We start from the raw sequence: 23,240 nt of genomic DNA, 5'->3' as shown, positions 1-23,240 counted from the left end.
TCTACATATTACTTCCAGATTTTGTTTTGATGTTCTTTGTAATGCATGAAGTTGGCACAGCTTCGGTATGTCTAATGTCTACTTATTTGTGCAGGTTCACAAGCTGACGCTTCATCCAGAGGACCATCAAGACTAAGAAGGAAGAAAGGTTCCTGACCAAGGTGGCTTCAGCATTCTCTGAACAGCATTGCGTGTAGCTGTAGTTAGGGGAGATATTGGTGTGTATTCCCGTGCATACTAAACACAACAATGGGCAAACAGAATAGCAAACTCAAGCCAGAAGTCTTGGAAGACCTAAAGGCAAATACTGAATTCACAGGTGAGTTTGTCCGCATGCTAGTACATTTTATGTACATATTTTTTGTTGGATGCTCATTGGGCGAGTGAGTTAGAGCACCACTACTTATAGTGGAGGTTGAGGTGTTGGCAGTTCAAACCCTGTCACCAGCAAGTTGGACCAAGGGCATGGTTCATTAAAATACACACTATGAAGTCCTCTGTAAGAACCACCGTCCTCTCCTCCTGAAAGGGGAATTTGCAGGGTTAAACTGAATCATTATAGTCATTTTTTGTACTTGTATTCAGGGTATATCATCCTGTATTCAGGGATTAAAAAGTGTCATGAGAAATAGATATCTGGGAATGGATACAAAGAAGAGATTATATGTAGGGGTGATTGTGCCAACAGCACTGTATGGGGCAGAGAGGAGAACTTTAAATGTATTTATTTACCTAGGTGCATCTTATGGGAAGGGGAGCTATGCTCATGGTGTCCCGCCTTTGTATCTCGCAGTGTCTAGTTTGCTCTTAAATTTGTGTATGTTTTTTGCACACACTGTTGTTTCCTCCAGTTTGTTCCAAGTGTGGAAAACTGCTTTTCTTCAGATCTCTTCTATAACTATCCTTTTTGAGTATCTTTCTGTGTCCTCTTGTGTTTATCTTGTCCCAATTTAATAAGTCTTCTCTGTCAAGTATTTCCATGCCTTTCATGATTCTATATATGGTCAGTAGGTCGCCTCTCTCTCTTCTTTGTTCCAAAGTCAGTAATTTCAATTTAGTCAGTCTCTCTTCATATGATAAGTTTGAAAGTGCTGGGGCCATTTTCGTGGTTGCTCTCTGTATTCTTTCAATTTTCTTTATATTCTTTTTGGTACTGGGTGACCATAATGTTGCATCATACTCCAGTCTAGGCCTTGTTAATGTGACTAATATTTTTCTAATCGTTTCTTCATCCAAATAGGGAGACACCACTTTTATTGATCTTGGTAAGTTGTAGGATTCTCTGACAATTTTGTTTATTTGTTTATCAGAGGACATGTCGTTTGAGATAATTACTCCCAGGTCTTTTTCAAGTCCCACTTTCTTTACCTCTTTAGTTCCAAATGTATATTGTCCTGATATTCTTTTTTTACTTTTTCTGAACTCCATTATACTACATTTCTTAATATTGAAGTCCACTTCCCACTTCTGCCTCCTTTTCCAAGCCTTGTTGAGGTCTCTAGTGATTTGTGGTCCGTTTCAGTTTTCACTTTCCTCAACAATTTACCATCGTCTGGAAAGAAGCTCATGTACATTCCACATCATCATCCATGTCATTCATTTAAATAGCAAACATTATTGGAGCCAATACAGATCCTTGCAGGACTCCACTAATCACCTCCTTCCAACCTGAATACTTTTCTCTGAGTACTACTCTCATTTTTCTACCATTCAGGAAATCTTCCATCCAGTTTAGTAGGTTGCCTTGTATCCCTCCTATGTTTTCCATTTTTTTTCCCTTAATAATTTTTTGTGTGGTACTTTGTTGAAGGCTTTCTGTAAGTCTAGGAAAGCACAATCAGCCCATCCATCCCTTTCTTGTATTATATCTATTAGTCTCGAGTAAAAACAGATTAAATTTGTGGTACATGATCTTCCCTGTCTGAATCCAAATTATCTTGGGTTTGAGATGAAATGTCTAAGAAGTATAGTAGGAGTTACAAGGTTAGATAGAGTGAAAAATGAGGTGAGGAGGAGAGTGGGGGTAGAAAAGGAGAAGGCAGATAGGGCTGATGAGAGAGTATTGGGATGGTTTGGATACATGGAAAGAATGAGTGAAGAAAGATTAGTAAAAGAGGTGTGGAAGGCAGAGATGGATGGAATGAACTTGAGGGGATGACCAAGGATGAGATGGATGGATGGGGTGAAAGGGGCTTTGAGCAAGAGGGAAAAGTCTGTTGAGCAAGGAAGGGAGTAGGCAGGAGATAGGGGTGAGTGGAGAATGGCTGTGTGTAGATGATACTATGATTGAGGGAACGGAGGGGGAAGGGGATGTGGGGGAAATAGTGAGTGGTTATGTGTGAATATTTAGATGCAGATCAAAAAGATTTCTCCCTGTCTGCTATTTTTCTGTGTGAGGGGATGGAGAGGGGTGTCGCTGATCAAGTGAAGAGGCTTTGCTGTGTATGTGCTGTGTCTTGCTGCATTGCCAGGGAGTGGGATACAGGGATGACCCATCATCCATGAGGAGCTAAGATGAAAGGAAGGAAAGGGTGGTGAAACAAATCAGGATGGGTATATGTCTTTTGACTTTGGCTACCTCCCTGGTAAGCACTTGGTAATAGATAGGTGTATGTATGAATATAAAAAAAAAAATCCCTGTATTCAGATACATACTTCTCGTACACTGGATAAAACTGACAGATAAGATCTCTCGGTTTGGGTTTGGAAGACAACAGAAGTTCATGGGAATAATTTGAAAGATGTCAAAGAATAGTTTCCAGTAAAGATGTATGAACTCCTGGAATATCCAAAAAGAAGACATAGCCAAATCTAAAACCATAAACTAATTTAAAGCTTTAGTGAAAGTGTGCCAATCTAGCTCCTTCAGTTAAGGTGAATGAAATGTGTCATTAAGCAGATTAATATCTCTGAAGGACATCACTGTACACGGAGTATTGAATAAATAGTAATAGGTTACCTGAGGTAAAGGACTTTTTTTTATATGAATATATATTCTTCTTCTTCTTTTCTTCTTCTTCTTCTTCGTCTTCGTCTTCGTCTTCTTCTTATTCGTCTTCTTCTTATTCGTCTTATTCTTATTCGTCTTCTTCTTATTCGTCTTCTTCTTATTCGTCTTCTTCTTATTCGTCTTCTTCTTATTCGTCTTCTTCTTATTCGTCTTCTTCTTATTCGTCTTCTTCTTATTCGTCTTCTTCTTATTCGTCTTCTTCTTATTCGTCTTATTCTTATTCGTCTTATTCTTATTCGTCTTATTCTTATTCGTCTTATTCTTATTCTTATTCATATTCTTATTCATATTCTTATTCATATTCTTCTTCTTATTCTTATTCTTCTGCGACTGTTTTCCTTTGAGTGCCATATATTTTTCATATATTTTACTTTTTCAGATTCTGAAATCCAAGAATGGTACAAAGGTTTTCTGAAGGACTGTCCGACAGGTCACCTTTCTGTAGAAGAATTCAAGAAAATATATGGCAACTTCTTTCCTTATGGTGATGCATCAAAAGTATGTATCTTGCTTTTTGTGTCGTGTTCCTTAAAGTATGTCTGTATTTTGTGTTGATTGATAAGGAAGAAAAGAATGTAAGGTACAGCATTGTACACTGATCAGTTTTATAAAATGATAGTGAAAAAAAAAATTGTCTTGTTCAGTCAGACAATTTTCAGACACTTTTAACTTTTGATCACAAGAGAATCAGACCAGTCACTCCATCTACATCTACTTAAACATAACTTTTCTTTTGGGGAAAAAATAATGGAGAGTACAAGGAACAGCTACAAATATGTACAGTACATACAGCCTTAAACTAGATTACAGAATGTCTTATATGTCTGAATTCAATGTTAATGTCTGTCTTGCCATGCACAGATCTTTGCCTGAAATAGCTTAGATTTGTAGAACAGTTTATAGTACAAGACAAGTAGAGAAGTTGTGCTTACATGAGAGCATTCTTGGAGAATTTGTCTGAATTTTAAATGTGAAGCAATCAGACCATTAATCGCTACAACCCCAATAATGTTAAACAGTAAAATGAGCAGACAAACAATTGTATATGAAGTTATCATGAGGCTATGTGCTTCCAAACTTGAAAAAATAGAGTAATAGTAAATCAGTCATATTAGGGGAGAAGAATTTTATGGTCTGATTGTACAAAGATGTTGGCAAGAAAAGGGAGGGATGTGACTAAGAAGTTCGCAAGCAATATTTTAACGGCATTATTGTTTCAGTTATCAATGAACTTTATAAACACAGCAACTGTGATTATATACCATACATATTTTTTTCTGTTTCTTTTCTCAGCTACAGTAACTTTGATTTGATTGCATAAATGGTCCAGGACAAGTGGGACAGGTCATGTATTTAATCATCACCTTTTCTCAACTTGGTTTGATGAGTACTGACGTAGACTGTAGAATTAGGTGTATACAGTATAATTTTTTTTTTTTAGCTCATTCTTAATTGTATGTAAAAAGTTACGAGGATAAACCTCATTTTCAGTCGTCAATGGCTTGGTCATTATTCCATGCAGATATAAAGTTGGATCTGCTTTATGATAAAGAAAACAATGAACATGGCATCCTCCTGGAGTTAGAGATTTTGGTTATCCTCTTGACAGTAGCTGTAGTGAAGAATGAAGATTTGTTGGACACTATTTAAAGCTTTGCTGATATTCATTTAGATGTACTAGTTTAGTCATAACTGTCAGTAAATACTAATCAGCCATGTTCCTTCATCAACTAAACACTTGGGTACATAACTGATTAGGTATGCGATTAGTGGATTTTAAGGTTTCTGAGAGTTAAGAGTAGATAGCTATGCTCAAGATTACATAAATACATATATACATATTTACAGACACACCAAAAGGCACTTTTCCCATTATAAGGGTATGCATCTACCCTGCACCCATCCCATAGCCTTCTAAATCCATCCTTTGCCATACTGCTTTGGTGAAAAGCAATGCAGTGAGGCACAGCAAGATCATGTTCAATCTATCCCCTCCCTCATTCACTTTAAAAGAATTATTGGAACAGGCAAGAAGATTATCCCTTGGGGCTGTCTTTTCTTCAATTATTTACAACTTCTCTCTGTTCACTCCTATCTTTCACATCCTCTTCCTTGCTCAACAGACATTCCTCTAGAATTCATTGCCCACTTCATCTTATCCATCCTCCTTGTTTTTGATCTTCCTCTCAAGTTCACTCATTCCATTACGGTTTTCCAAACTCACTCCTTTTCGATATGCCAAAACTATCCTGGCATCTTTTGATTCATCCTATCCAACAGTACTTTCCACTCTTGTTCTCTGCCTCACCTCCACATTGCTCACTCTGTCCATCCATATAATACTATATTTCTCACCATAAAACATTCACTGGCATATAACACACATCTGTATATTTGGCTAGGATTATCTAGGAAAAACTAAAATACCCCTCAGTAGGGTTTTGGTTATTGGGTATTCTACATTAAAAAAATATTCAACTCTTCTTTCAAGTATTAGTATATCTGCATTCATTGCTAACCCATGACTTATGTGGTTAGTGATGCAGCCTAGGCTGCTGTAGGTCTTTGTTTATTAGAAGCACCCCAAAATGAACCATAAGCTCAGTGGTAATGATTGGCTGTAAAATAACATTATTCACTTATTAGTTTGTAAACACATACAAAAGAGTATGTAAAATGTACATACTGTACATACAAAACAAAATATCAAAATTATATTTGTATGTATATGAAATACATGTTACAGATGCTCAAAATAACAGGAGAAATATTAACTTAATTTTGATATGTTCTGCATTAGATTAAAAAAAAACCTGATTATTGTGTTAAGTACAGTTAGCAACATAACTGGCAGATATTTGGTTGAGTTCAGTTGCTAAGTAGCACATATCATATATTGCCTTTCTATCAGCAACTTAGTTCACTTGAGTTAATTCTATTGCACATTTCCACTGACTAGTGGTGGGTACCTGCATGTGGCAGTCCTGCAAGATGGACAGCGAAGCTGACCATTTTAAAAATCTGTCAATCCCCTCACCTCTATCAAGAGGTGCAGCCTTGAGGGGCTGACACTTGTTCTCCAGACTAAGCCCAAGATCTCTCTCTATTAACTTCAACAGTATTTCTACACCTTTTCACATATGGAGAGCTGATAATTAATCAGTGACTGCTCCCCCTCTCCGACCACTTCCAACCAGAAACAGTCCCCTGCTAATACAATACAGACTTCTAAAATTTCTTCCCAGAGAGATATGTGGGAGGACCTGAGGACTGTTGCCAGCCACTGTGGGGCTGTGGGTTTACCTGTTAGTGAAACTCAAGGTAACAATTGAATTATCAAAGGCAACTGATTGCTATCACATCCAGTGGGCAGCTTGCACTTAGTCCCAGGATCTTAATTAAGAGATCTTGAGTCTGTCTTAAGACTCTCACCTCCTTTCTAGTTATGCTTCAGGGGTTCTGTAAAGGGGCACAAGAAGTGACGAATAATGATATTGTGAAAGATGAGTCGGTATAAGTCAAATTATAAAGTTTGATTGCAGGAGCAGGTATTAGAATGCATAAAAAATTCTAGACTGGATGAAGCTATTATTGAATCGTATCTTCAGTTAAAATGTACAGAAATAGGATTTATGAAAATTTTGGTGTTAAGGTAATTGGATATTAAGATTATTAATAGTTTATTTTTTTCCGCTAGTCTGTCTAGAATTTCAGCTGTTATCTACCACACAATATTCACACCATGTGCAAAGGAAAAAAGGGGGAATAAATAAATGTATATGTTGCTTTGCAGATTTGACATGAGCAGAGTAGCTGTTTAGTTGTAAAGGCTTTACTTATTTTCCTTGGGATATGGGTCCAAAAGTGAATGACGTAATCTAGAAGTTGGTAGTGTTTTGAAATTAGTATTCATCATATTCTTGTTTTACCTTATGAACTCGCTTGTGTATATAGTTTTACATTCCAAGTTTGTAATATTAATTTTTCATTATGCTAATGTAATCTCTTCTGGTACCATATGATATAAATATATATATACTACATTTTTTTAAAAGTATTGTGTGACTTGCATGATAAAAAGAATGAGTACAGCTCTTAAAGCAGCTCATTCTCTTGCTAGTGATAACAGAATTTAGTTTTTAGCTTTCTTTGTATGCGTCATACTGTGTTGATGTTGTTCAAGACACAATTTGTAGTATCTTGATGGATTCTGCATCTTAAGTGTAATGTATGGCACTGGTCATCTATATGTTATGTTATAAAGTACCAGGGATTTAATGTCATCTATTGAAAGTAGATGGCTTAGGGATGGGATTTTTCTAGTTTTATGTTTGAGCATATTGATAAAGGAATGTTGGAATTGCTGTATAGACAAAATTGTTTCATTTGATCTTCCAATTTTCATGACTGCTTCCCCCTTTCACTGCTGATTATGTGTAGTGTGTGTTACAGTGATGATTTAAACACTTCACCAGCTTTAGCTGTAGTGTTGCTTGAGGTTAGGTTAGAATGTGTCTTCTTTCTCATTGACTACAACTGCTACTACTACTACTACTTTTACTACTACTACTACTTTTACTACTACTACTACTTTTACTACTACTACTACTTTTACTACTACTACTACTTTTACTACTACTACTACTTTTACTACTACTACTACTTTTACTACTACTACTACTTTTACTACTACTACTACTTTTACTACTACTACTTTTACTACTACTACTACTTTTACTACTACTACTTTTACTACTACTACTACTACTTTTACTACTACTACTTTTACTACTACTACTACTACTTTTACTACTACTACTACTACTACTACTACTACTACTTTTACTACTACTACTACTACTTCTACATCTACTACTACTACTTCTACATCTACTACTACTTCTACATCTACTACTACTTCTACATCTACTACTACTACATCTACTTCTTAAAGTAGAAGAGATTCTTCAAATCCAGAAGGCACATGTCATGGTTTTGTATAAATTTTCCACAAATTTTCGAAACTGTTAATACAAAACCACTGCATATGTCTTCAAACTTCAAAGAATCTATTAGTTTACTCGTAATTTCCTATTGATGTAAACTAATATTGCCAGAGAGAAAGATGAAAGAAATGTTCTAGTCTGAAGTAGTACTACAGTGAAAGTCAGCAAGTAGGTTAATCAGCATCATATGAAACATCCTTCAGTTATTCTTGATCTTCTTTCTAATGTTCACACAGGGGATAGTACAGATAATATTTTCTGCTTCACAGACTGTTTTGGATTGATGTCAGAGTTAAATATTATTACTGCTATTCTCTACCAATGAGATGCATTAATTCAATTAGTTTTACATACTAGGTTAATTACTATATAGATAACTGAGACATCAGTGTATGCATTTTACTTGTCTTACATTCTTTTAATTAATCTTAAAATTTTACATATCCTTTCCTCTAACTCAAATGCATCTTTCTCTTTTTATTCCATCACTCACAAGTGTTCTTTAAAACCAGTCTCTTAATGTAAATATGTTTTGATTGTGTATCTGATCAGTAACTTTGCTTCATTAATTCTTTGACATCTTCCTATGAATATATACCATTGTTCTCGTCCTTGCTTCCACCAAAAAGTGGTTGAAAATTCCTGTACTAACCTCTTGGTACTTCCACATCATCCATCTTATCAAGTAGTCATCACTCAGAATAAAGTTGAACAGCATTACCCCCCTTTGGGGAAAAAAAAAAAAAAAAAAAAAAAAAAAAAAAATATATATATATATATATATATATATATATATATATATATCTTTTAAATGGGGATGGCCAAGTCAGAGCATACATCCACCCTACATCTACCCATCCTACACCCACTCAAACAACCCATTTGCTGTCCCTCTTCTTTTAGTTCACTGTGGATAAAGGGTCATCTTTTTACCCTGCCTTATTGCTCAGGCTAGTCACTTAGACTTTATAAAAAGTCTCATTCATGCTTTAACTATAGATTCCTTTCATATCTTGTGGTGCAAAGTACAAATCTATGCCAGGCTACATTTGCTGGGAGTGATAAACTCTTTGTAACTCTTTTATTAAGATGTCTAAGAGTCAACTACATTTATTTAATGGCCAATGCCTTGCAACAGGGGATACATTTCATCCCACTGCTCATTCCTTTAGTACTGTGGTTCAGTGAAGAAATTTATTTGGCAATGAAGATGCAATTTTATTTATATAAGAAGCAGTTCCCACCATTGGAAAGGGTATCAGTCATCAGAGACCTTGTTCATGCTGAAGTCTTCCTCTGCACTTAATGAAATTTAGGTATCAGCCAAAGTTAAACCTATACAAGTGCTATGGCATTGGAGGGGCAGTAAACAGCAAGACAGTTTTACACTGAATAGTTTCAAGGGTCTCTGAAGACTTTTCTTGTAGGTGGGTTCAGGCTGTAGGCCTATTGCAGTGAAAGGGTTGAGAAAATACCCATCAAAATCCCTTCAGAATCAAAGGTAGTAACTGGTACTTGACTTGGTAAGAGAAAATACATAATCATATAGACTGGTGACCTTGTGGAACATATCTGAATTGTCTTTGTCGTTTGATTTGATGTCATTTCCTGATAGGAATAGAAATGTGCATGAAAGTAGAGTAGCTTGTAAATGATTAACATTTCCTATGAGGCTGTGTTGCAGTACTCACTATTTGTATGCTGGAAATATTTTGTTTGTTGATGTTCTTCTATGACATCAGGTTTTCAGTGACGAAAAGTCATAAAAAGTGGATGTTGATGATAATTCAAGGACTTATCGCTTTTGTCTCAATTGTGTGATTGAACAAGATTGGAAATCTAGGCCTAAGGATGTCATAAGAAGAGTCAAACCTCGTTGATGCTAACAAAAGTGTGTGAGTTTCTGTTGATAGCTTCTAAAACTAATTTTTAGTTTGTTGTGAGTATCTTAGAACTGATTGGTTGATTATTTTTAAGTATCGTAAAATCATTATAGAGTTGGATACCTACAGAAGAGCTTTCAAGGTAATCACACGAGGTTTGACACGTCCATGTGCAACTCTTAATCACTTCCTTCCCCAAGCAGTTTGCTGAGCATGTGTTCCGAACTTTTGATGCAAATGGAGACGGCACCATAGACTTCCGAGAGTTCCTCTGTGCACTGTCTGTCACGTCTCGAGGCAAGTTGGAGCAGAAGCTACGGTGGGCTTTCTCAATGTATGATCTTGATGGCAATGGCTACATTAGTCGGCAAGAGATGCTGGAAATTGTTACGGTGAGTACAGTACAAGGATGATATTAGAATATAGTATTATGAGTATGTACCTTGCTCTGGTAAAGAGGAAAAGAGCTACACTCATGGGGTCATGTCTCTTGGTCTTCAGCTATCATAGTTTAAAATTTGCTTCTGATTTTCAGTTTCAGTTTCAAAGAAACTGAAACAGACAAGGCACTAAAGGATATAAACATAGGTCTCCACACAAGTACATCAATTTATGGAACAGATGAGACGGCTATCATAGTTTAAAATTTGCTTCTAATTTTCAGTTTCAGTTTCAAAGAAACTGAAATAGACAAGGCACTAAAAGATATAAACATAGGCCTCCACACAGGTACATCAATTTATGGAACAGACGAGATGGAAAAGTAGTAGAAAAAAAAAGAAAAAGATTAAAGCCAAATTTCACCAATGAAGACATAGAGACTGGACCCCACAGTTTTTACTGAATAGTAGAGCTTGTGTGGGAGTTGGAAATGGAGAGAGTGAATGATTTGAGGTAAAGGTGGAGCTGCACCCAAAGTTGTGTAAAGTTGACATGGCTATTCAACATGTATATGAAAGGATTGGTGAGAACTCTAAACATTAGAGTGATAGGGAGAGCTTTGGCATTGGTGAGTGAGATTGGAGGGAAGTGGGAGTTGAGCCAGTAGAAAGATCAAAGTGAATGTGGACAAAAGAAAGGTGATGAGATTACAAGGAGCGTTGATGGCGGCAGACAGGAAGTGGGTTTAAAAGAAGTGAAGTGAAGTGCCCTCTTGTGTGACTGTAGTATCTGGGGCAGTTTGTTTCTGTAGCCAAGTCTATTCTGTGCTGGAAGTGTCTTAGTACTGGGTATTGACCTGAATGCAAGTGTGCTAGTGTAGTTCTTGTTTCTCTTGGGTGGGAGTGGATTTATGCCTTTGACTTTGGCTACCTCCCTTGTAAAGGGGAAAAAGCCCTTGGTATATGTATATATGTTTCTTTGATTGATGGTTGTCTATAGTAAGCAATGTTACTGATTATATTTGGATGATGCCTCCATTCTGTTATTTCTAAGGCATAGATCTTGTTTGCCTAAGTAAGTTTGGGTATTCTTAGCCACTATTTTGTACATAATGTGCTAGGCTATTAACATCATGTTATCTGTATAGATGAGTGTTTCACATTATATTCTGGATCTGGTGGAGGGAGATAACTTATGAAGAGGTTAAATAGCATAAGTGAGAGTATTTTTCTTCAGGGAACTAAACTCCAGAACAGTCTTTTAGTACTGGAAATTAGGTTGTTCTGTGTTACTCTGTACTTTTGGCCTGCCATGTAGTTTGTTAATTATATTCTGTTATTGTTGTTGTTCCCTATACTGTCTGTCCAAGCAATCCCATCTTCCTAAGGAATGCCACAGCCAAAACGGGGTTTTCCCACAAATCCTATATGGAGTGTACGTTGTGTTGTTTGTGTGCGTGATTGTATATATTGCAGTCTTCCATGACGTGTTGAATAGTGTGGGGTGAAGTTGTGGATGCCTGTCTCTGATCTTTTTTGATAGTATATGTCTTGCCTTTACTTTATTTTTAGGAATGTCCCCTTTGGGGCTACAGGTAGCAGGATTCCTAGTCCTATCCCCGTCCCATTTTTTGTCACCTTGTACGACTCAAGTGGGAAGACCTGGTGGCAGCATTCTTTTCCCCCACCACAGGGTTAGGTGAAAAAGGGAAATGAATATTCAGAGAAATGGTACAGGACAGTAACAAGGGCTGGGGGACAGCATAATGGAGGGACAGTCGCAGTATAATAAAAGTGTCATCATTTCTCTATGAACAGGGAGGGCTTATGGGAGGGTCTTGATTGAGAGGATTAGGAGAGGAACAGAGGGAGTAATTGGTGAGGAACAGTGTGGGTTTAGGACAGGAAGGGGTTGCGTAGATCAGATTTTTGTGGTAAGACAGATATGTGAGAAATCTATAGGAAAAAATAAGGATGTATTTTAGGCTTTTATGGATCTGGAAAAGGCTTATGACAGGGTAGACAGGAAGGCACTGTGGGAGGTATTTCAGATATATGGGATAGGAGGAAAGCTGTTAAGAGCAGTCAAGATTGAGAGAAGTGAGTAAATGCCTTGGGGGGGTTAAAAAGTGTAATGAGATAGACATTTGGGAGTGGATGCTAAGAGGAGATTGCATGAAGGAGTGATTGTGCCAACAGCACTGTTTGGGGCAGAAACATGGAACATAAGAGAGGAGTAGTTTGAAAGTGTTTCAAATGAAATGCCTGAGAAGTATGATAGGGGTTACTAGGCTGGATAGAGTGAGAAATGAGGAGGTGAGAAGGAGAATGGGGGTGGAAAGGGAGTTGGGAGATAGAGTTGATGAAAGAGTATTGGAATGGTTTGGACACATGGAAAGAATGAGTGAAGAAACACTAGTAAAAGAGGTGTGGAAGGCAGATGTGGAAGGAGTGAACATGAGGGGTTGACCTACAATGAGATAGATGGATGGGGTAAAAGGGGCTTTAGGAGAGAGGGGAATGTTGGTTGAGGAAGGATGGCAGATGACAGAAGATAGGGGTGAATGAAGAATAGTTGTATATGGATGATGCTGTGATGCATGAGGTGGAATGGGTGAGGGATGAGGGGTGAGGGAGTACATGTGAGAAACAAATTGACGCAGCCCAAAGAGATTTCTCCCCTTCTCCTTTGCTGCATGAGGGGATGGAGAGGGGGGGTTGCTGATTTAATGAAGCGGCCTTGCTGTGGATGTGCTGTGTCTTGCAACACTGCTTCTGGCCCAGGGCAGTGGGCGAGATGCAGGGATGACCCGTCAGGAGGTGCCAAGATAAGAGGGTGGAGAGGAGTGGAGTATGTTAGGGATGGAATGGGTGAGAGTGGTTTTTATGCCTTTATTTTTTGACTACCTCCCTTATAAGGGGGAAAAAAGCCTTTGGTATATGTATGTATGAATGTATGTATTATTATTGTTTTGTTTTTTTTCAAATGACAAGTTGATCAAGAAATGTATAATAAGTGGTTTTAGTGGTAAAGGGGAGAAATGCAGGGTTCCATCACTCAAAGAAATGGAGAGTGAAATAGTGTGAATCAGACAAAAAGAAAACCAAAAGTACAAGGTAGGTTAAGTGCCGAGAGTTCACAGACATGGTGGCTAATGAAAATTGTTTGGAACTTAGTGCTGAACTGATTGAGATCAAGAAATTAATTACAGTAAAATCAATGATTGTGCACACAACACTGTGTAGGGTATACACTTGAAATTTAAAGGCAGCAGAAAGAAGGGAGGAATTAGATGTTTGAGATGAAATGTTCAAGAAGTATGGTACAGGTTACAATGATGGATAAGGTGAAGTGGAGGGTGGGACAGCAATGAGAGCTTGCAGATGGTGTTGATCAAATAATACTGGGATGGTTAGGACATATGGAAGGATTGAGGGAAGAAAGACTTGAAAAAGGAAGGTGAAAGTGGATGGAGTGAATATCTAAAGTAAAAATGGAAGAGGGAAGGGTGCTACAGGACTGAAAATTGGCCATTGTGGTACCAGTCTTCAACAGAGGTAGCAGGAACCTCAGAATTATGGACTAGCACCACTGGCAAGTTGAACCAGTGGTACATACATACATACATATACCAAGGCTTTTTCCCCCTTCCAAGGGAGGTAGCCACAAAAGGAAAGGCATAAAAACACTCCCACCCATTTCATCCCTAAATACACTCCACACCCCTCCCACCCTTCCTCTCATCTGAGCACCTCCTGGATGACGGGTCATCCCTGAACCCTGCCCACCGCCCTGGGTCAGAAGCAGTGTCGCAAGACACAGTACATCCACAGCAAGGCCGCTTCATCCAATCGGCGACCCCCCCTCTCCGTCCCCCCTGCACACAAGGAGAGGACGGGGAGAAATCCCTTCGGGCTGCGTCAAAACCCACTCACACACACCACCCCACCCCCCACCCCCCCGCCCATTCCTCCTCATGTCGTCACAACATCATCCATATACAACCATTCTCCACTCACCTCTGTCTTCCGTCCTCTCCCTTCCTTCCTCAACAGACATTCCCCTCTTCCCCAAAGCCCCCTTCACCCCATCCATCCACCTCATCCTAGGACGTCCCCTCATGTTCACTCCCTCCACATCTGCCTTCCATACCTCTTTTACTAGTCTTTCGTCACTCATTCTTTCCATGTGTCCAAACCATCCTAATATTCTTTCATCAACCCTCTCTCCCAAATCCTTTTTCACCCCTGTTCTCCTCCTCACCTCCTCATTTCTCACTCTATCTAGCCTAGTAACCCCCACCATACTTCTCAGACACCTCATCTCAAACACATTCAAACTCCTTCTCTCTTCTTCTCTTATGTTCCACGTTTCTGCCCCATACAGTGCTGTTGGCACAATCACTCCTTCATACAGTCTCCTCTTCGCATCCATTCCCAAATGTCTATTTCTCATTACACTCTTTAAACCACCAAGGCATTTACTCGCTTCTCTCAATCTACATTCTACCTCCACCTTTTCCTGCTACACTTGCACCCAAGTATCTAAAACTATCCACTTCCTCCAGTCGCTCTCCCTTAATGTTCACTTCCAGTCTTCTGCCACTTTCACCCCTTGTACATCTCATCACCTTACTTTTACCCACATTTATCTTTAGCTTTCTTCTATCACATACTCTCCCAAACTCTGCCACCAGCTTCCTCAATCCCTCCTCTGACCCTGCCACAAGCGCAGTGTCGTCCGCAAACAACAGCTGGCTCACCTCCCACTTTTCTCCATTTTCTTTAACCATCTCCAATCCCTGACTCACTACCCTAGCATTCACCTCTCGCACCACCCCATCCATGTATAAGTTGAACAGCCAGGGCGACATAACGCATCCTTGACGAAGTCCCACCTTTACTTCAAACCACTCACTCTCTCCATTTCCAATCCTAACACATGCTCTACTACTCACATAAAAACTCTTGACAGCTCCCAAAAGCTTTCCTCCTATCCCATAAATCTGCATAACCTCCCACAGTGCCTTTCTGTCTACCCTATCATAAGCCTTTTCCAGATCCATAAAAGCCCAAAAAATATCCTTCCCCTTTCCTATAGCTTTCTCACATATCTGTCTTACCACAAAGATCTGATCTACACAACCTCTACCCGTCCTAAATCCACACTGTTCCTCACCAATTACTCCTTCTGTGGTATGATTCATTAAATTCCACACTACAAAGTCCTCTGTAAAAGGGTATTGCCCTAGCTTTCTGACAGGGGGAGTTTTATATTGTTAAATCAAATTGATCATCATCCTTGACCTGCAAAGTAACTAAAATGTCTGAAAAAAGTGGAAAGAATGGGTGGATGTATTATATGGAAAAAAAAAGACCAAGAGTGACAATAAATTTGGATATGGAAAAGGAAAGTCTTGTGTAACTAACTTGTTCAATTTCATTCAAGGATAGTTGATGTGCTACATGAGAGATTTGGATTGATTGTGTATATCTGGAGGACATGAGGTGGGATTATGTAGTAAAGGCATAAGGTAAACCAACTCCAACTGTCAGGACCTGAAGTGGAAGCACTGTGTATTGCTGCATTGTCTTTGACTCGGGTGTAATGGGGAACAGGGATCCTTCATTCATGGGAAGGGCAGCAAATGGGCTTTGGATGGTTGTCTGTTGGGTGATGGTATGCATTAGGAGTATAGGATTGCACAAGTTTAGAAAAAAGAAAAGTGGATGAGAGGTTTATGAAACTTGTACAGCTATTCTTATTCTCATTTTTTTTCTAACAATAACACTTGTTTTCTCTTAAATATTGGCAGGCAATCTATAAGATGGTGGGTTCTGTCATGAAGATGCCTGAGGATGAGAGCACACCAGAGAAGAGAACAGACAAGATTTTCAGGCAAATGGACAAGAATAAGGATGGCAAACTTAGTCTGGAGGAATTTATTGAAGGCGCTAAGAGTGACCCTTCCATTGTACGTCTCCTACAGTGTGACCCTGGCTCACAGTGACCTCCTCCACCCCCTCACCTCCTCAGTCCCTCCTTTCCTCCCCACTGCCCTCGTGTTCCCTCAGCCTTCTTTCCCGTTAACACACCTGAAGGTCATCTTCCTTCTCCTTCATTGCTCCTTTTGCTGATTCACCGAGTCCAGTGTTTGTATTTCCAGTGTTTAGTGTGAAGGCAACGCAAGAGCTGCCGTGCCCCTGGAGGGCACTTTCCAGCTTAGTGCGTGTACGGCCGTGGTGCATGTGTGCACATCCTGTGTGTACATACAATCCCTATGTGTACTTTGTGTGCAATACAATTACTGTTTGCTTGCAATTCTGGAGTACTTACAGTTGTTGTGTGCATACAGTTGTGTGTGTGTACATTCACCATGTACATATAGATAGTGTGTATGTACAGTCAGAATATGTGCATTTGACTGCTGTGTTCAATACACTGGCCTAGGTGCTTTTGAAATCATGGCCAGGTGTACTGCTAAACTGCACCTGACATTGCCCTGGAAGGACAATTAGGCAAGAAAACCATCACTAAAGCTTATTGTTTATGGGGCTGAGGGTAGAAAGGCAGTTGTGATTGGTATAAGGCACAGTGGCTGTGTATTGGATGCAGCACCTTCATACTGAACAGCTCCAGTGTGCCGCCCTTTTGCGTGTCTTGCGGCTTCTCTGCACAAACAGCTCGGATGTGGTGCTGCCCAACGCTACGGAGCTTTGGGGCAAAACGCGCAGAAGGGATCCTTGTTTTCATAGATTCTAAATGTACTTAGTAAGCGGAGAGTTGAATTTATATTATTCACATCATCTTTGTCTCAGCTGCTTCTCTTGAAAGAAGTTATCATTATTTCTTTTCTAGACGTTTTTTCTTGTAGTGCATGACTGCCACGGCTCTACTTTCTAGAACTTGAAATTCTTATCATGAATGAATTACTTGTTGAATCAAGAAAGGCTGTTTGGATGAAAGTGCAAGTGAAGCCATGATTCTTACTTTCTTTGTTTAATCCTTTTTTCTACAGTTTGTCCTGCTTAACTGATTTCTTGCTACTGCCATGTTCACAAAACAGATATTTAAAACTTCAGTTTATCCTGCTGCTTCTTTGTGGATTTAGATAACTTTTGCCCTTAAAATGTTGTGCCAAAGTGTTGACATGCCAGCGTCTTTACATCTGACACGACACCAAGTAGCCAGCAGTCCAGCTTTCAACAAAATTCTGTCTGCCAGACTAGCAAATATATGCCCAACTTCAGCAGGACGACAGGCATCACTGGATTGAATTAGGCTGACTCATGCAGGAAGATAATGTGCTTGTCACAGTTGCATGAGTGATGACGGTTTTTCCTGACTCAATGTAGGCATTAACTTGTAATTATTGTGAATGAAGTTTTTGGCATTCATGTCAAAGTAACGGGTGCACAAATGGATGCCATGCCCTTCCCTTCTTCCTATTTCTCCTATGCTATGCCTTTCCTCTTCAGCTTTGATCAACACTGCAATGCCTCTTTTGCACTCTACTAACAACCTTGTGTTCTTTGATATTTCCATAAAGGTGATCCGTTTCAGTATTTATATAAATATTTCAACTAAATTACAGTCCAATGTTATTTCCATTTTGACAGTTGAGGTCAACACAGATGACAAATTAAACTATTCGTACGCACAGGGAATGAATACTTACACATTAAATGATTACAATTGAAATGATAATTTCCTCTGTGGATCTTATACAATCATACACAACCCGTAAAGAAAAAGTATTTCATAGCATAATGAACTGGCATAAAACTGATATCTATTTTAATAAAGCTTAGCATTTTGACATATCTCTGTGCTGCATAATTTCTCATGAGTGTTATGTGTTCTACTACCTATAGGATTAACTATGCTGTATGCTACTATTTATTTACAATATGCAAGGCTTTTGAGAATTAGCCTTCTCTCCAGTTTAATTGTGGGATGAAACAGATTTAACCTAGGAATGGATGTATTAAGTCACATGCCCTTCTTGCTTGGGGAATGGAAGAATTTTAACCTTAGTTCTTTTAAGGAGGAGATTGGATTAATTCATGTAAGGGATTGAGTTGGAAGCCACAGTTGGATGAAGCTGAGAATAACTGCCAACAAACACAAAAGTGGACGATAACAAAAATCACGCTTATATCAATAATAAGGGTAAAAAAGCTTTGTTTGAATGGCTGTATCCAGGTTATTCAGCTGACTTTACCAGGGCCATATTAGGAGTGACTGTATGGGAATGTTCGATGGATGCCTTGGGCTTTGTTGTCCAGCACAGCAAGTTTTCTTAGGAGCATACCATCCTCCTTCACTTACTCATACGAATTTTTGTATTCATATCAACAACGAATATTCTCATACAGTTAAGAATACAGACAGACCCAGCCTAATCATAGTGCATCAAAGTATGACAGCAGCACCAGCTACTGCACCCTCTTAATTCAAACTCTGGACCTACTCTTTACACACAGTTTGCTCCATATGGCAAATGTTAAGATTCCAGGCAGTGCAATAGTTTTAGGCTATTCAGTTTGAACAGCTTGTGGTGTTGACATCCACTCATCTTGCTTTTTGGTGCGGCGCTGATGCTGTGTGGTTATGTGGGGGTCGAGGCTCGTAGAGCATAAGAACCAAAGTTGATGTCTCATCTTGTTTCCTCCACATTGTTGTACTTGTATTGTTTCTGTGAGCTGACGGAGTATCCAATAAAGAGTACAGCAGCCTTTAACTTATCATTTCCCTTTACTTTAAAGAAATGAACATTGAAATTCTAGTGCCTTGTATGGCACAAAAAGAAATTAAGGAGTTAAATGAATGGTACAGGTGAGATTGAAGGAAAGTGACTGAAAGTTGGATTAGATAAAGTTCAAAGTGGATCAGCACCATTCATGAGTGAATCTCCAGTCTTGTCTTATTGAAACTCGGTTGTCACATTAATGATTTAGTCCTGCAAAATATCAGATTATTTTGTTCAATTTGGAGGGACCACTTGGCACAGCTAGAAATGTCATTTTAGTATCTCTTGTACCTAGATTAAAGTAAGAATTACATATTCCTTTAGTTCTCTAAACATGATGGCTTAAAAATCTATTCAACATGCTATATTCCCAATCTATTCTGTGCCACCACTCCTGACAGATTAAAAAAAAGATTCCTGTATGAATGTGGGCCATAGGGCTATCATGAAAGTCCCTTTAGTATTGGCTGCATAAACTATCAAATCGGTACACCACTTGCCAACTGACACTTGTGCAGACATTTGGGCACAGGACATAAACCCTCTTTAGGAATTGGTGGTATTTTATGTCCTGAGCTAATTCCAAGACACTGCTCATTGATGCAGTGATACCATTCTTGAATGCTAATTCAGCAATCACACCCAGGGCTGAAAAAAATATTCAGCACTTCTGCATTGTGAGCTGGCACTCCAACTCTGGTGGGCAAGGAGTTGGGTGTGTGTAGGTCACAGCATTACCCATAGATCAGGCCATATATGAGCTCTGAGCTCTTATTCAAGAGGGTAACATCTGCCAATCATATGCAACACATATCCAAGACTCCAAGACTGTGGTAAATCACACATGCACACCAAAGATCCATCTTCCTCTTAAAAGAGGCCAAATCAAAGCATACACTCGCCCCCCACCAGGCAGGTTTATTTTTGTAGAAATAAAGGATTGTTTTCCAAGTCTGTATTAGTCAATAAAACCAACAATGTTTAGCAGGATATGCAGCTACTGTATGCTAATATCTTTTTTATTTATATTGAAAGTATAAATTAAGGTGCACTTTTGTGTTCTATAAAATATTGTGTACCACACTTAAGATTATGCCAAAGAGAAGAATGAGTAACAAAATACTGAGTGACATTTAATTGTTACCAGGTATACCTACACACCAAAGGCATTTTCCATCCTATGATAAGGATGGATAAGTACACACCTAATCTGTAAACACTTAGAACCAATTTAGTGCCCCTCCCATCTCAGCATCACATGGATGATGGGTCATCTGTGTCCCCTATCAGCTGCTGGGATCCAGTGCATGGCATTATAGAGAACAACATGTCATAAAACTATTGAGGTAAATCTGCTCCCCCCCCCCTCTAATATTTTAGTATAAAATCTAATTTGTCAATCATAAAATAGCCTAATAAGCCTTTCTAAAAAATAAATAACATGAATGAAATTAAACATGACAAAAAGATAAAATGGTTTGATTAATGTTTGTACATGTTGAGGATTATAAAAACATGTTATGTTGCATGGAAATGTCAGAATGTTGTGTATTAAAATTGAAGACATCAAATGCAGATGCAAATTTTATCCCTAGATATAATATTTAACAACAATTCATTTCAAATTTTTTTTCTACTCTACAACTTTCTTCATTGTATATTTATTTATGTTTTTGTGAATATAGAAAAAAGAGCCGATTATATAATAAAAAATTGAATTATATAGTCTACTTAAAGCAGATACTTTTGTGGATCCATGAAAGTAAGGTATGTAACATGGAACCTTCTGTTTGTATGGAAAGAACAAACGTTTTCACATTCCATATTATACAATGATGTATTATCACCTGTTTCATATGTTTTTCCACAGTACCCAATGGAAGAACTTGTAACAGAATTGTATAATGATATCCAGCAAAGTGGCTTGTTATATTTATATTTAAAGAATTAGTGAAAATGAACATACTGGGGGTCAAACTGTGTGGATTTTAAGAATTCTGAAAAGGCATTTCACAGAGTAGATTATTTCAGTAATGTGGAGTTCTGGAAATATCTAGATTTAGAAAGTGTTCGAGCTCATGAAGATTATGTACAAAAATGAGATTGCATGTGCGAAGATATGTAGAGAAGACTAAACACTTGCCTATCTATAACTTATAGAATAGATATTAATCATAGTATCCCATTTCTTCCTTGCAGTTTCTACTAATGGGATGGTTTTTACTAACAAAATGCTATGGTGAAGGTCAGGCTGAGACAGGGGTGTGTGATATTCCAACAGATATCTACAATAAATGGTCTTCTCTTTTGGAAATTTCTTGACTTCTGAAACCCCCAACATTTAGAAATATATTTTTTATTTATATTCATTTACATTCTTATTTATTAATTTATTTGTTTATTAATTAATGTGTTTGCCTATTTACTTATATTTTTCATTTATATTTAGAAATATAGTTTAAAAATATACAAAACTAAGAAAGTGTTTCAGTTATCTGGGATTTTCTAGATTTCTAAATGTTAATTGAGTTAGATTCATGATAAAGAAAAATGATCTATATATGAACACAATTGTGAAAGAAATGAAAGTTAGGATGAAGTAGATGGGAGTAGTATTTGGGCAAAGGAATTACAGACTGAGGCTAAATTGCGTACTCTTTGCAGATGATGTGCTGATGGGAGATAATGAAAACAGGCTACAAGAATTAGATCTTTGGAGAGATGCACAGAGTTCAAAGAAGCACTGGTACTCTGAATTCAAGGATTTTCAATCTCAAAAATCATCAGTACTTTATAACTTTTATGTTAAGGAAACAATTTGTTTAATGATAAATAAAATGGTAATGTTTAGAAATTCATCATGAATATGATGATGTTACTAGGTGATGTAAATAAATAAATACCATAAGTTATAATATACAATTTGTTGTGCAATTTTTTTTTTCTTTTTCTTGGGCTAGATTTATTATATTTATTGGGATCAATAAAGGGTACCTGTTCGAGATGGGCCCACAAAATGGATGTCGGAGAGAATTATCTCACTGCTGGCCATCCTCAAAACCCATAATCATACTCACCTGGGATATGCCTTGGTGGTTTGAGAGACGTGTAGGTCTCATTACTATCAAAATGCATGATCACTTCACCTTCAGCTATAAATCAATAGCTTTCCTCTCCTTGGCTGGTCTATTAATAGAAATAACTCCTCTTTTTTATATTTTAAGTGGCAGGAGTGGAAATCACTCCTACAGTAAAGGTATTTTAACATGAGCCTCTGGGCATGGCTGGGTGCAACCACAGAGATCCGCATTGTTGCCACATCACCCCATCACATAAAATGGGCCTGCTACCTCTCTCTCTCTCTGGAACATAGGAGAGGAGGAGTTTGAATGTGTTTGAGATGAAATGCCTGAGAAGTATGGTAAGGGTTACCAGGTTGAACAGAGTGAGGAACGAGGAGAGTGGGGGTGGAAAGGGAGTTGGGAGATAGGGTTGATGAAAGAATATTGGGATGGTTTATACACATAAAAATAATGAGTGAAGGGAGATTAGTAAGAGAGGTGTGCAAGGCAGAGGTGGAAGGAGTGAACATGAAGGGGCGACCAAGGATGTGATGGATTGATGGGTGCAAAAGGGGCATTGGGAAGGGAATGTCTGTTGAGGAGGGAAAGGAGAAGACAAAAGATAGTTGTGAGTGGAGAATGGTTGTGTATGGATGATGTTGTGATGCATGGAAAGGAGTGGGTGGAGGATGGGGGATGAGGGAGAATGTGTGAGTGATATTTAGACACAGCCCAAAGGGATTTCTCACCATTTTCTCTTTTTCTGCATGAGGGGATGGAGAAGGATGGGGATCACTAATTAAATGAAGTGGCGTTGTTGTGGATGTACTGTGTCTTGCTACATTGTGTCTGAACCAAGGCAGTGGGTGAGAAGCAGGGATGATCTGTCATCCAGGAAGAGCCAAGAAAAGAGGAAGAGAGTGGTGGTGAATGGGAGTGGAGTACATGGGGATAAAATGGGTGGGAGTGGATTTATGCCTTTGACTTTGGCTACCTCCCTTGTAAGGGGAAAAATGAGATTGGTATATGTATGTGTGTGTGTGTGCATATATATATATATATATATATATATATATGTATATATATATATATATATTATATATATATATGCATACATACATATACCAAGGCTTTTTCCCCCTTACA

At 38.3% G+C, this 23,240-nt stretch overlaps 1 protein-coding gene across 2 annotated transcripts; it reads left to right on the top strand.

Moving 5' to 3' along the window:
• Positions 1 to 66: 66 nt before the first annotated feature.
• On the top strand, positions 67 to 19,018 carry Nca (neurocalcin homolog). 2 transcript variants are annotated; one of them, XM_076179008.1, is made up of 4 exons: positions 67 to 319; positions 3,390 to 3,508; positions 10,100 to 10,291; positions 16,096 to 19,018. In XM_076179008.1, the coding sequence occupies exons 1-4, from the start codon at positions 250 to 252 to the stop codon at positions 16,288 to 16,290; spliced, it is 576 nt and encodes a 191-aa protein (XP_076035123.1). In that variant the 5' UTR covers positions 67 to 249; the 3' UTR covers positions 16,291 to 19,018. The 2 variants fall into 2 exon arrangements, with proteins under 2 accessions (XP_076035123.1, XP_076035130.1); XM_076179015.1 differs by having other exon boundaries at positions 68 to 319; positions 10,103 to 10,291.
• The last annotated feature ends 4,222 nt before the right edge of the window (positions 19,019 to 23,240 follow it).

This window comes from Oratosquilla oratoria, chromosome 3 (genome assembly GCF_046742065.1).
Source record: "Oratosquilla oratoria isolate Oo_2021 chromosome 3, ASM4674206v1, whole genome shotgun sequence".
Taxonomy (NCBI): Eukaryota; Metazoa; Arthropoda; class Malacostraca; order Stomatopoda; family Squillidae; genus Oratosquilla; species Oratosquilla oratoria.
The sequence above is the reverse complement of the archived record's forward strand: the minus strand, read 5'-3'. Positions and strand labels throughout refer to the sequence as shown.

What these genes read in the sequence shown, in the direction of transcription:
- Nca (XM_076179008.1), top strand. Translation starts at nt 250, where the DNA reads ATGGGCAAACAGAATAGCAAACTCAAGCCAGAAGTCTTGGAAGACCTA. An exon ending in GGCAAATACTGAATTCACAG is followed by an intron (nt 320 to 3,389) that starts GTGAGTTTGTCC and finishes TTACTTTTTCAG; the next exon opens with ATTCTGAAATCCAAGAATGG. An exon ending in AGATGCTGGAAATTGTTACG is followed by an intron (nt 10,292 to 16,095) that starts GTGAGTACAGTA and finishes AAATATTGGCAG; the next exon opens with GCAATCTATAAGATGGTGGG.